Here is a 14,087-nt window from a genome sequence, read left to right as displayed (position 1 = left end):
GGACTCAAGCTCAGAATAAGGTCACTGGGACCCGCCAACTGGACTCAAGCTCAGAATAAGGTCACTGGGACCCGCCAACTGGACTCAAGCTCAGAATAAGGTCACTGGGACCCGCCAACTGGACTCAAGCTCAGAATAAGGTCATAAATTAATAAATTACAAATGATATAATTTTTTTCCCCCACAACCCTATATATCAATCTGCTCAGATCCTCTTACTCTATAACATGATGCAAGTAAACGTTCGATCTGACCACCTCCCTTTAAGAAACGTTTTTCCCCTTTTATTACCATACCCAAAACACCCTTGCACCACAACCCTAAGGGAAAACCTTAATTTTCTTCTTAAGTGTATGGCCAGAATAACGCAAACCAGCTCAAGAATCTAATGCTAGTGCCACAGTGAAGACTGTCACCAAACAGGAAATATGGAAAGCACCAACCAATAGGGAGGGGGGTGAAATAATCTCTTTATACCAGTACAGATTAGCGTCTTTACCAGGACTTGTTAGATGCCAAACAGAACAACATCTGACTTCTTCCACAAATAGCGCCATCTCTGTGTACAGGTTGTGTTCGGCATTGCATCTCATGTCCAATCAGGTCAATGGGCCTGAGCTGCAATACCACATACCACCTGGTGAGGTGCTGTTTCTGGAAGAAAGTAGGTATTTTTCTAATCCTGGACGATCCCTTTAGATCCTGTTTAGAGGAATTGAAATTAAAGAATAAAAAAAATATTTTTCTTCCCTTATAAAGTTAGAAATAGTTTTGAAAGTTGATTTTTTACAAGTCCCCGGCTGAGATAAGCGCAGATAGCCGGCTGATCATGGCTGCAGACGTGGCCTCGGCCGCCTGTTAAACAATGGAGGTGAGAGGTTGGCAGCTGCTGAAGTGATTGCTTCCTTTTCCTGTTCTATCTACTTCCCGGGAAGTGACGGTTAACCCCTCGCAGACTGGGAAAAAAATTCAAGTTTTTTCTTTTCTTTTTAACTAGGAAGAGGGGCATTAAATATTTAAAGGGAGTAACGTCCCCACCGGGACATCTGGCCGGCAGCTCTGCCTCCTCGGCCAATCGCTGGGCTCCATGAAGTCACGCCAGCTGTCAGCCATGTCACCCAGCAACAAATCAACCTTTTATGGGGCTCGCCGGCCGCAAGAGGAATTTTTTTTCTAATTTTAACAGATCTTTATTCTAACAATTCCAAGTCAGATACAGAATAAAAGGGGTTAAAAGGAAAAAAAAAAAAAAAAAAGGCGTCATTAAAAACGCTGGGACACGCGGAGTGCGGCTATACGCAGCCCCTATGTGACTTCCTCTAAAAGTTTATGACCCCACTGGTATATAACCGTGCTGTAAAATGTAAGGTAAAGTGCTATAAAACATCCAATAACTGGTGGAAAGCAGAGTACACCGCACCTACCATGGACCAGGTGAGGGCCGGCACACACCGTAGAGTACACCGCACCTACGGTGCACGAGGAGAGGGCCGGCACACACCGCAGAGTACACCGCCCCTACCGTGCACGAGGAGAGGGCCGGCACACACCGCAGAGTACACCGCCCCTACCGTGCACGAGGAGAGGGCCGGCACACACCGCAGAGTACACCGCCCCTACCGTGCACGAGGAGAGGGCCGGCACAAACCGCAGAGTACACCGCCCCTACCGTGCACGAGGAGAGGGCCGGCACACACCGCAGAGTACACCGCCCCTACCGTGCACGAGGAGAGGGCCGGCACACACCACAGAGTACACCGCCCCTACCGTGCACGAGGAGAGGGCCGGCACACACCACAGAGTACACCGCCCCTACCGTGCACGAGGAGAGGGCCGGCACACACCACAGAGTACACCGCCCCTACCGTGCACGAGGAGAGGGCCGGCACAAACCGCAGAGTACACCGCCCCTACCGTGCACGAGGAGAGGGCCGGCACACACCACAGAGTACACCGCCCCTACCGTGCACGAGGAGAGGGCCGGCACACACCGCAGAGTACACCGCCCCTACCGTGCACGAGGAGAGGGCCGGCACACATCGCAGAGTACACCGCCCCTACCATGGACCAGGTGAGGGCCGGCACACACCGCAGAGTACAACGCCCCTACCATGGACCAGGTGAGGGCCGGCACACATCGCAGAGTACACCGCCCCTACCATGGACCAGGTGAGGGCCGGCACAATCCGCAGAGTACAACGCCCCTACCATGGACCAGGTGAGGGCCGGCACACACCGCAGAGTACACCGCCCCTACCATGGACCAGGTGAGGGCCAGCACACACCGCAGAGTACACCGCCCCTACTGTGGACCAGGTGAGGGCCGGCACACACCGCAGAGTACACCGCCCCTACCATGGACCAGGTGAGGGCCGGCACACCCCGCAGAGTACACCGCACCTACCATGGACCAGGTGAGGGCCGGCACACACCGCAGAGTACACAGCACCTACCATGGACCAGGTGAGGGCCGGCACACACTGCGGGCCGACGCTTTATTGGGGTTTAAATTTAAAGGGACGCAGCACCTCAAATTAAACACTGGGGTCACCATTACCGCTTGCTATGCTGCTGCCTGGAAACAGTCAACAAGCAGCTGTTGACGGATCTCATCTCACCCATAACAGAATCCGCAAATCAAGAAGCCCCAAAAGTGAAAATTGAAATCATGCAGCCTCTACTTCTCACCAGGTGTAAGAGAAAATCCAGAGTAAGTGAGAATGTCCTGATCATCTCCAGCACCGACACATTGTAACGAGTTCAGCTCAGGGGGACATGACCAGGACAGATCTGAACCCTCTGGACGTTCCTGTCACTGACAGCAGGCAGAGTTCTTGTAAATGAGGTTGAGTTAAAGGCAAAGTGCAAATGTAACAGCAGAAACTTCATCTGCAGTGAAGAAAGAATTTGCAGAAATCTAGAACCTCGGCATGTTCCGTCTTTACATTTATGAGCGGATAATAAATTCCGCGAGCGAGTCGATGCAAAGCAGACAGTCATGTCAAACATGGATGAGCAGAGCTGCAGTGTAAAGCACAGAGAAGCAAGATCAAATGACACTGCAGCTCTGCTTATTCAGATCAGCTCTTGCTCCTTGTCTTTTGGTTTTTGCTCACTGTGCTTTATACTGCAGCACTGTTTACTCAGATCAGCTAATGCTCACGCTGTAAACCAAGCCAGTGAGAGCAAGCTGATAAATCAGAAGGCAGATGTCAGACTACCTGAGACTCCAGCAGACAATGCAGCTAAGCTGGAGGAAATCATCACATCTGTGTGCCAGAGAGCTGAGCTGAAGTGTAAAGGATGGGGAAGAGCAGAACAGCTGTCTGAGCCTCCGATGAGACAGAAGGCAGATTTCAATAATCTCAGACTCCAATAGACAATGCAGCTAAGCTGGAGTCACTGATCTTAAACAGAAAGGCTGCAGTGTAAAGCATGGGAAATGGACAGGACAAGAGCTTGGTAACGCAGAGCTTGGATTTCAGACTACTACAAACTCCAATAGACAATGTGGCCAGGCTGAAGTCACTGAAGAGAAGGGCTGCAGTGTAAAGCATGGGAAATGTTTATTTCATACAACCTAAGCCTCTAATAGACAAGGAAGCTCAGCTAGAGCGGTGTCAGCAATAGCCATGCACATTGCCTTTAATTAAAGGTGACCTTCCTAACACCTCAGCCTGGAGGGAGGCCGCACAGGAGCCGGTCATCTGCAGAGCGGCCATTACAGCTCGTTAAATATTAACCAGCCCTCACTGAGTGCAATTACTCAGAACAGACGGCTGCTCGCTTCCAGGAAAGCTGGGCGACGAGCAATATGGCCGCCCGCAGGCAGCTGGGCGACGAGCAATATGGCCGCCCGCAGGCAGCTGGGCGACGAGCAATATGGCCGCCCGCAGGCAGCTGGGCGACGAGCAATATGGCCGCCCGCAAGCAGCTGTCACCTGACTGTCAGAGCCGGGTCAATTCACCCAAGCAAGCGCTCTTTAAGCAACTTCCTGAGATGAGTGGATTGTCAGCCAGTTGTCAGGACGCCGCTCCCCCATCACAGGAAAGGATTCTCCACTCCTACAGGATTTCTTCTGCCTCTTCAGAGATTCTCAAATGTCATTTCCTACAATATAAATGGAGGCCCCATCTGCCAGCGAGACCCCCCACCCAGCAAGGAGAAGCCACACTGGGCTGCAAAGTGGAGCTCCTATGGAAACGGCATGCTGGGAGTTGTAGTTTTGCAACAGCTGGACAGTGCTGAGACCACGATGGCTGACAAAACATGCTGGGAGTTACAGTCGTATGACAGCTGGAGAACAGGTGGCATTTGCCTGACTCAGCATGTTGGGAGTTGTAATTGCACAACTCCAGATTGTATGTATGTTGGGAGTTGTAGTTTAAGGGCAGCTGGAAAGCAATTTACAACTAGCCACCTGGGCATGCTGAGAGAGCCCCTGGATACAGATTGTGGTCAGGAATTGTTGGGGGTTGTAGTTTCGTAACAAGCTGAATGAGAATAAAGAGAATGCTAAGAGTTGTATTTGCACAACCGCTAAACAATTCCAGCCTGTATGTGTTTCAATGAGCATGCTGGGAGTTGTAGTTGCAAAATAGCTAGAGAGCCAGCTTAAACATTGGCTGTGAAGACCTACGGAGAGATGTAGTGTAAAGCCTAAGGCCACAGCCGCTTGGTGGGCATGCTGGGAGATGTAGTGTAAAGCCTAAGGCCACAGCCACTTGGTGGGCATGCTGGGAGATGTAGTGTAAAGCCTAAGGCCACAGCCGCTTGGTGGGCATGCTGGGAGATGTAGTGTAAAGCCTAAGGCCACAGCCGCTAGGTGGGCATGCTGGGAGATGTAGTGTAAAACCTAAGGCCACAGGCCGCTTGGTGGGCATGCTGGGAGATGTAGTGTAAAACCTAAGTCCACAGCCGCTTGGTGGGCATGCTGGGAGATGTAGTGTAAAACCTAAGTCCACAGCCGCTTGGTGGGCATGCTGGGAGATGTGTCAGAGCAGGTGGAGGCCGCAGACCTCCTTATCCGCACTTTCCTAAGCTGACTGGAGGCGTTCTTTGATGGGTCTGACACCTTCCCCTCCACAGGCGGCTCTAGCAGCGCTCAGTTATTCCTGGTCCTATAAACAGGAAATAAAGTTTCCTGCCTCGCACCCACGGAAGACGCCCCCAGAAAAACAACCGAACCTGACATTAAAATAAGGATGGGGTGAAGAAACGGGGGAGATATCGCTGTCAGGGGTAGATGCACATCTCCTCTACTTGGGGGGGGGGTAACTGGTTTAATCGTCTGTGAATATAAAAAGCCTATTAACAGACTGAAGGAGGAGTCGGCCGGCCGGCGGAGGTGGTGGTGGAGGGCAGCGCCGCGCGTCGGCCGGCCGGCGGAGGTGGTGGTGGAGGGCAGCGCCGCGCGTCGGCCGGCCGGCGGAGGTGGTGGTGGAGGGCAGCGCCGCGCGTCGGCCGGCCGGCGGAGGTGGTGGTGGAGGGCAGCGCCGCGCGTCGGCCGGCCGGCGGAGGTGGTGGTGGAGGGCAGCGCCGCGCGTCGGCCGGCCGGCGGAGGTGGTGGTGGAGGGCAGCGCCGCGCGTCGGCCGGCCGGCGGAGGTGGTGGTGGAGGGCAGCGCCGCGCGTCGGCCGGCCGGCGGAGGTGGTGGTGGAGGGCAGCGCCGCGCGTCGGCCGGCCGGCGGAGGTGGTGGTGGAGGGCAGCGCCGCGCGTCGGCCGGCCGGCGGAGGTGGTGGTGGAGGGCAGCGCCGCGCGTCGGCCGGCCGGCGGAGGTGGTGGTGGAGGGCAGCGCCGCGCGTCGGCCGGCCGGCGGAGGTGGTGGTGGAGGGCAGCGCCGCGCGTCGGCCGGCCGGCGGAGGTGGTGGTGGAGGGCAGCGCCGCGCGTCGGCCGGCCGGCGGAGGTGGTGGTGGAGGGCAGCGCCGCGCGTCGGCCGGCCGGCGGAGGTGGTGGTGGAGGGCAGCGCCGCGCGTCGGCCGGCCGGCGGAGGTGGTGGTGGAGGGCAGCGCCGCGCGTCGGCCGGCCGGCGGAGGTGGTGGTGGAGGGCAGCGCCGCGCGTCGGCCGGCCGGCGGAGGTGGTGGTGGAGGGCAGCGCCGCGCGTCGGCCGGCCGGCGGAGGTGGTGGTGGAGGTGGAGGGCAGCGCCGCGCGTCGGCCGGCCGGCGGAGGTGGTGGTGGAGGGCAGCGCCGCGCGTCGGCCGGCCGGCGGAGGTGGTGGTGGAGGGCAGCGCCGCGCGTCGGCCGGCCGGCGGAGGTGGTGGTGGAGGGCAGCGCCGCGCGTCGGCCGGCCGGCGGAGGTGGTGGAGGGCAGCGTTGTGCGTCGGACGGCCGGAGGAGGTGGTGGTGGAGGGCAGCGCCGTGCGTCGGACGGCCGGAGGAGGTGGTGGTGGAGGGCAGCGCCGTGCGTCGGACGGCCGGAGGAGGTGGTGGTGGAGGGCAGCGCCGTACGTCGGACGGCCGGAGGAGGTGGTGGTGGAGGGCAGCGCCGCGTGTCGGCTGGAGGCCTGCAGTCTGTTGCAGCATTCCTAACCTAAGGCTCATGGAATCTGTATACAGCGGCCGCACATTCCACACCACAAACGTTCTCAAGATCAGGGATGGGCGGCAGCAGGAAGTGCAGCGACCTGACTGCACAATAATATCCTCTAAGTCAGCCAGTGTTTACCTGGGACCAGCCATGCAAGGCAGAAAGTGGCTGCCTGTTTTCCCTCCCGAGAAGTTCTGCTTCTTTTTACTACACTGTGTCTTCATTCTGCTTTCTGCCAGTGAATGGAAACATTCAGCTTCACATAAGATGGAAACAGACCTCCAGGTTCCATCTCACAGCTGAGAGGCTATTACATTTGTTTCCAGTACAGCAGATCCTTGGAGCTCTGATCTTTTTCCAGTCCTGTTTGTTACAATGTATCAGTGCAGGTAACATATTTGGAACTCTCAGAGGATTGTCTAGACTGGATACAACTGTAGCAAATCCTCAGCTGAGAGAAGGATTAGGAGGAGTATATATACACAGACAGCAAGCAGTGATGTTAGTGGAAATTGGTGACATTAAAATGAGTAAATATTGAAAAGCTGTAGAAGTTTTTATTTTGTTATGGTTAAAATGAAGCGTCACAGCCCCTCTTCCCCCCCAGACCCCGGGACGCTGACATCACTACCCTTAATTCAATGGGCCTGTAACATGGGCGAACTACCGGTAAGTAAAATGAGAGAAGAAAATAGACGAGCAACTGCTATTTGAGCAATTCCCCAACATAGTATCACAGTGACCGCGGCATTAACCATCACATCACAGAGGCATCTGCCTCTTCTTAGGTAATTGCCCATTCGGCACATTCGCAGGCAGGATTAGGGGATTGCCCCATGTTCTGGTAGCAGAGCACCACTCCCAGCCGTTGCTGTGCCAGGACACAGGACGGTGGCGACATCCTGGTGTTTAACTTGGCTCCTTATCCCACTGCCCAGCGATTACAGGAAGCGATTCTACTAATACATGTAAATTAGGGAATTGCCGTGGATGCGATTGTCCAATAGTCAACCACAAAAAAAACAGGAAGTTAAAACCTCAGACGAGACCCGGGATCCGCTGCGTAAAATGTGTCACCTGCATCATGGTCTCAAAGCTGCGGAGAAACTACAACTCCCAGCAGACGAGACCTGACACCTAGAAAGTGGTCTCCTGGGAGTTGTAGTGTCTCCGTGGGATCACTGGATTATAATCTACAAGATTTAATTTCAGAATCCACTAAACTGCAAGATCAAGATAACGCTCACTTTGGTGACCTGCCAGTCTGATGGGAGTTGTAGCTTCTCCGCAGCTGGAGAGCCACAAATTGTGGTAGTCCAATGCCGCTCTGCCAACCTGACGACTGCGACCCAGGCAATACTCCTAATCTGGAGACTACTCTGCTGCCCGGAGCGCCTCGCTCATGGGGTACCACCTTCCCCCGTTACCTCCTGGCACAATGCCAACACACCGCATGTCACCTCTGCCCCTTATAATCAGCCTCAGCAATGTCCAGCCAAGTGCCAAGACCTTACATTACTCCAGTCCTGGCAGTGCCCATTGCAATGAATGGCCGTGCCATGTGATGCCAGTTTTACTCCTTGCCGGGATATCACCCAATGCCCATGCTCTCCTGAAAATTTCTCATGCCAGTGCCGGCCGCATCACCAGCTGTGACAGGGTCAGCAAATGCAAAACCAACCATTAATACCATCCTCAAAATATTATGACACTACCAATGCCACCCGTGCCCATCCTGTTAGGAGATGCCCAGACAGAAGTCCTGTATAAAGTCTATGCTCCCTGATCACAGGATGATGCCCTGTGCACCAGAGTGCAGGATGCCATCCATGCCCACCGGCCTAATGTGAACCCCCTGTTCCACCATATCACCGTGGTCTCACTTCTCACTACAAGCTAAGTGGATGTGACCTGGCAATGTCCCTGGCATAATGCCCGTTTCACCGTACCACTCCACATACAATGCTGTACCCATATCACCCACAGTTGATGGGTACTATCTATACACAATGCAGTACAATGCCGGCACGCTGCACAAATTAGACAACCCGCAGCACCCCTGCCGGACAATGCCCGAATAACCAGTCTCATGTTCCATTACTATGCCCTATAACATGTTGTCTAAGGTGCCCGGACCTATGTCCATCATATAATATACCAACCCCGAGGGGACGTCATTGGGAGTCTTGTAGCATCTCTGTTCATCTGGCAAATCGTGCCAATTCCTCACAAACCACCAACAGGAGAAATACAGAATTATGTGCCCGTACAATGCCCAGACCACTGAGGATACATGCACCCGATGGCAATACTCCAATGTCTCCTGTGCCAAGAGGATGATCACAACCAATATATATGCCCATGTTATGCCACTCCGGACAGACGCCCCCTATGGCACGGGAGACATCGGAAGATCGCCACATCCATTACACACGAGCCGGTCACAACATTACAGCAATAGGAGCCGTGTACAACGCAAAATCTGTGCCCTTCCGGATGCCCGACCCTGGAGCTGAGGGTAACACCCACAACGCAGCCACAGTACAGAAGCCACAGACCAGACATCTGTGCCCACCAGAAGCCACTGTACACACCACCCTATACAGGCCTATCTCCTGAGACCCCAGCGTGGCGCTGCCAGTCACCCCCCAAGCAAGACTGCGAGAGCAGCGCTGCCTGTCACCCCACAAACGTCACCACCAAGAACGTTTACTCCATCCCCTCGATCCCTCAGCCCCATCACCCAGTTCCTCATCCCCTTTTATCATCCGAAAACTCACCCGGTCCATCTTGTGTCACCAAACACTCAGTATAGAGCCCCCTCCCCACCACCCCCCACTCCAGGAACTCGTTGACATACTTGTCGCGGCGCGGTGTGGAGCCCTCCCCCGGTCCATCACCCCCACTCCAGGAACTCACTGACGTACTTGTCCCTCCGCAGTGTGGAGCCCCCTCCCCCGGTCCCGGCACTCACCCCACTCCAGGAACTCGCTGAAATACTTGTCCCTCCGCAGTGTGGATCCCCCTCCCCCGGTCCACTACCCTCCCCTGGTCCCGGCACTCACCCCACTCCAGGAACTCGCTGACGTACTTGTCCCCCCGCAGCGTGGATCCCCCTCCCCCGGTCCCTCACCCTACCCCCCCGGTACACCACCCTCCCCCGGTCCTGGCACTCACACCACTCCAGGAACTCGCTGACGGACTTGTCCCTCAGCAGTGTGGAGCTCCCTCCCCCGATTCCTCACCCTCCCCCGGTCCCGCGCACTCACCCCACTCCAGGAACTCGCTGACGTACTCGTCCCTCAGCAGTGTGAAGCCCCCTCCCCCGGTCCCACACACTCACCCCACTCCAGGAACTCGCTGACGTACTTGTCCCTCGGCAGTGTGGAGCCCCCTCCCCTGGTCCATCACCCTCCCCCGGTCCCGGGCACTCTTCCCACTCCAGGAACTTGCTGACATACTTGTCCCTCCGCAGTGTGGAGCCCCCTTAACCGGTCCCGGGCACTCATCCCACTCCAAGAACTTGCTGACATACTTGTCCCTCCGCAGTGTGGAGCCCCCTCCCCCGGCCCATCACTCTCCCCTCGGTCCACCACCCTCCCCCGGTCCCGGGCACTCACCCCACTCCAGGAACTCGCTGACGTACTTGTCCCTCCGCAGTGTGGAGCCCCCTTCCCAGGTCCCTCACCCCACACCAGGAACTCGCTGACGTACTTGTCCCTCCGCAGTGTGGAGCCCCCTCCCCATCACCGTCCCCCGGTCCCGGGCACTCACCCCACTCCAGGAACTCGCTGACGTACTTGTCCCTCCGCAGCGTGGATCCCCCTCCCCCGGTCCCTCACCCTACCCCCCCCCCCCCCCGGTACACCACCCTCCCCCGGTCCTGGCACTCACACCACTCCAGGAACTCGCTGACGGACTTGTCCCTCAGCAGTGTGGAGCTCCCTCCCCCGATTCCTCACCCTCCCCCGGTCCCGCGCACTCACCCCACTCCAGGAACTCGCTGACGTACTCGTCCCTCAGCAGTGTGGAGCCCCCTCCCCCGGTCCCGCACACTCACCCCACTCCAGGAACTCGCTGACGTACTTGTCCCTCCGCAGTGTGGAGCACCCTCCCCTGGTCCTGGGCACTCACCCAACTCCAGGAACTCGCTGACGTACTTGTCCCTCCGCAGTGTGGAGCCCCCTCCCCCTCACTCATCCCACTCCAGGAACTTGCTGACATACTTGTCCCTCCGCAGTGTGGAGCCCCCTTAACCGGTCCCGGGCACTCATCCCACTCCAAGAACTTGCTGACATACTTGTCCCTCCGCAGTGTGGAGCCCCCTCCCCCGGTCCATCACTCTCCCCTCGGTCCACCACCCTCCCCCGGTCCCGGGCACTCACCCCACTCCAGGAACTCGCTGACGTACTTGTCCCTCCGCAGTGTGGAGCCCCCTTCCCAGGTCCCTCACCCCACACCAGGAACTCGCTGACGTACTTGTCCCTCCGTAGTGTGGAGCCCACTCACTCTTCCCCGGTCCCAGGCACTCACCCCACACCAGGAACTCGCTGACGTACTTGTCCCTCCGCAGTGTGGAGCCCCATCCCCGGTCTATCACTCTCCCCCGGTCCCGGCACTCATCCCACTCTAGGAACTCGCTGACGTACTTGTCCCTCCGCAGTGTGGAGCCCCCTCCCCCGGTCCCGGGCACTCACCCCACTCCAGGAACACGCTGACGTACTTGTCCCTCCGCAGTGTGGAGCCCCCCTCCCCCGGTCCCGGGCACTCACCCCACTCCAGGAACTCGCTGACGTACTTGTCCCTCCGCAGTGTGAAGCCCCCCTCCCCCGGTCCCGGGCACTCACCCCACTCCAGGAACTCGCTGACGTACTTGTCCCTCCGCAGTGTGAAGCCCCCCTCCCCCGGGCACTCATCCCACTCCAGGAACTCGCTGACGTACTTGTCCCTCCGCAGTGTGAAGCTCCCCTCCCCCGGTCCATCACCCTCCCCCGGTCCCGGGCACTCACCCCACTCCAGGAACTCGCTGACGTACTTGTCCCTCCGCAGTGTGAAGCCCCCCTCCCCCGGTCCCGGGCACTCACCCCACTCCAGGAACTCGCTGACGTACTTGTCCCTCCGCAGTGTGAAGCCCCCCTCCCCCGGGCACTCATCCCACTCCAGGAACTCGCTGACGTACTTGTCCCTCCGCAGTGTGAAGCTCCCCTCCCCCGGTCCATCACCCTCCCCCGGTCCCAGGCACTCACCCCACTCCAGGAACTCGCTGACGTACTTGTCCCTCCGCAGTGTGAAGCCCCCCTCCCCCGGGCACTCACCCCACTCCAGGAACTCGCTGACGTACTTGTCCCTCCGCAGTGTGAAGCCCCCCTCCCCCGGTCCCGGGCACTCACCCCACTCCAGGAACTCGCTGACGTACTTGTCCCTCCGCAGTGTGAAGCCCCCCTCCCCCGGTCCCGGGCACTCACCCCACTCCAGGAACTCGCTGACGTACTTGTCCCTCCGCAGTGTGAAGCCCCCCTCCCCCGGTCCCGGGCACTCACCCCACTCCAGGAACTCGCTGACGTACTTGTCCCTCCGCAGTGTGAAGCCCCCCTCCCCCGGTCCCGGGCACTCACCCCACTTCAGGAACTCGCTGACGTACTTGTCCCTCCGCAGTGTGAAGCCCCCCTCCCCCGGTCCCGGGCACTCACCCCACTCCAGGAACTCGCTGACGTACTTGTCCCTCCGCAGTGTGAAGCCCCCCTCCCCCGGTCCCGGGCACTCACCCCACTCCAGGAACTCGCTGACGTACTTGTCCCTCCGCAGTGTGAAGCCCCCCTCCCCCGGTCCCGGGCACTCACCCCACTCCAGGAACTCGCTGACGTACTTGTCCCTCCGCAGTGTGAAGCCCCCCTCCCCCGGTCCCGGGCACTCACCCCACTCCAGGAACTCGCTGACGTACTTGTCCCTCCGCAGTGTGAAGCCCCCCTCCCCCGGTCCCGGGCACTCACCCCACTCCAGGAACTCGCTGACGTACTTGTCCCTCCGCAGTGTGGAGCCGCCGCACTCGGTCACCAGGCAGAGCAGTACGTCCAGCAGCGTCTCCACACTCAGCGCGGCCTCGTTCCTCTGCGGCCCGTCCAGCAGCAGCTGCTCCAGCTTCTTCAGCCGCACCCGGGCCGACATGTTGTGCGACAGATCCGAGAAAATGTCCGAGGAGAAGGAGAATAATCCGGGAGTAATCCCCGCACGGAGGTCGGAGGCGCGGTGTGACCTCCCGGCTCTCAGGCCATGACCCGGCTCCCCGCCCGCCCTGCACTGCCCGGGAACATGGCCGGCGTCGTCCCTCCCTGTCCCTGGGATTCGGGACCACGGAGCAGACCGGGAGAGCACAGCCCGCCCACCGGAAAGGGAGGGAGGAGCGACGTCACCGCGGGAGCCTCCAGCGGCCTCTGCCGGCACTGCAGCTCCCGAGGGAAGAGGGGAGGACGGGGAGAAGGAAGGGACAGAAGAGCGCACACCGCGAACCGCACTGTGCGGCACCGACCAAACTGAGCTGTCCTGTGCGATACTGAGCTGTATCTAATACTGAGGTGTATCTAATCCCAATCATGTATCTAATACTGAGCTGTATCTAATCCCATCATGTATCTAATACTGAGCTGTATCTAATCCTGTCCTGTGTGATACTGAGCTATATCCAGTCTGATGTGCGATACGGAGCTGTATCCAATCTTATGTGCGATACGGAGCTGTATCTAATCTTATGTGCGATACGGAGCTATATCTAATCTTATGTGCGATACGGAGCTGTATCTAATCTTATGTGCGATACGGAGCTGTATCTAATCTTATGTGCGATACGGAGCTGTATCCAATCTTATGTGCGATACGGAGCTGTATCCAATCTTATGTGCGATACGGAGCTGTATCCAATCTTATGTGCGATACGGAGCTGTATCCAATCTTATGTGCGAGACGGAGCTGTATCTAATCTTCTGTGCGATACGGAGCTGTATCTAATCTTCTGTGCGATACGGAGCTGTATCTAATCTTATGTGCGATACGGAGCTGTATCTAATCTTCTGTGCGATACGGAGCTGTATCTAATCTTCTGTGCGATACGGAGCTGTATCCAATCTTATGTGCGATACGGAGCTGTATCTAATCTTCTGTGCGATACGGAGCTGTATCCAATCTTATGTGCGAGACGGAGCTGTATCTAATCTTATGTGCGATACGGAGCTGTATCCAATCTTATGTGCGATACGGAGCTGTATCTAATCTTCTGTGCGATACGGAGCTGTATCCAATCTTATGTGCGATACGGAGCTGTATCCAATCTTATGTGCGATACGGAGCTGTATCTAATCTTCTGTGCGATACGGAGCTGTATCTAATCTTATGTGCGATACGGAGCTGTATCTAATCTTATGTGCGATACGGAGCTGTATCCAATCTTATGTGCGAGACGGAGCTGTATCTAATCTTATGTGTGATACGGAGCTGTATCTAATCTTAAGTGTGATAATGAGCTGTATCTAATCTTATGCGTGATACGGAGCTGTATCTAATCTT

The 14,087-nt window shown here is 57.2% G+C and overlaps 1 protein-coding gene across 8 annotated transcripts in view; it reads right to left on the bottom strand.

The window, feature by feature from the left end:
* CDC42BPB (CDC42 binding protein kinase beta) overlaps positions 1-12,948 on the bottom strand; it is a 76,810-nt gene extending 63,862 nt beyond the window's left edge. For 3 of the 8 annotated variants that reach the window (XM_073638368.1, XM_073638369.1, XM_073638370.1), the window contains exon 1: positions 12,521-12,948. In XM_073638368.1, coding sequence (XP_073494469.1) covers positions 12,521-12,695 — 175 coding nt within the window. In that variant the 5' untranslated portion in view covers positions 12,696-12,948. Of the gene's footprint in view, positions 1-9,365; positions 9,376-9,504; positions 9,523-9,595; positions 9,626-9,873; positions 9,893-10,150; positions 10,207-12,520 lie in introns of those variants that run through there. The other 5 variants (XM_073638371.1, XM_073638374.1, XM_073638372.1 and 2 more) reach the window with 5 other exon arrangements.
* Between the last annotated feature and the right edge of the window lie 1,139 nt (positions 12,949-14,087).

The sequence above is a fragment of the Phyllobates terribilis genome, unplaced genomic scaffold (assembly GCF_046119375.1).
Source record: "Phyllobates terribilis strain yellow unplaced genomic scaffold, ASM4611937v1 Scaffold_7__3_contigs__length_470593459, whole genome shotgun sequence".
Classification (NCBI taxonomy): Eukaryota; Metazoa; Chordata; class Amphibia; order Anura; family Dendrobatidae; genus Phyllobates; species Phyllobates terribilis.
The sequence above is the reverse complement of the archived record's forward strand: the minus strand, read 5'-3'. Positions and strand labels throughout refer to the sequence as shown.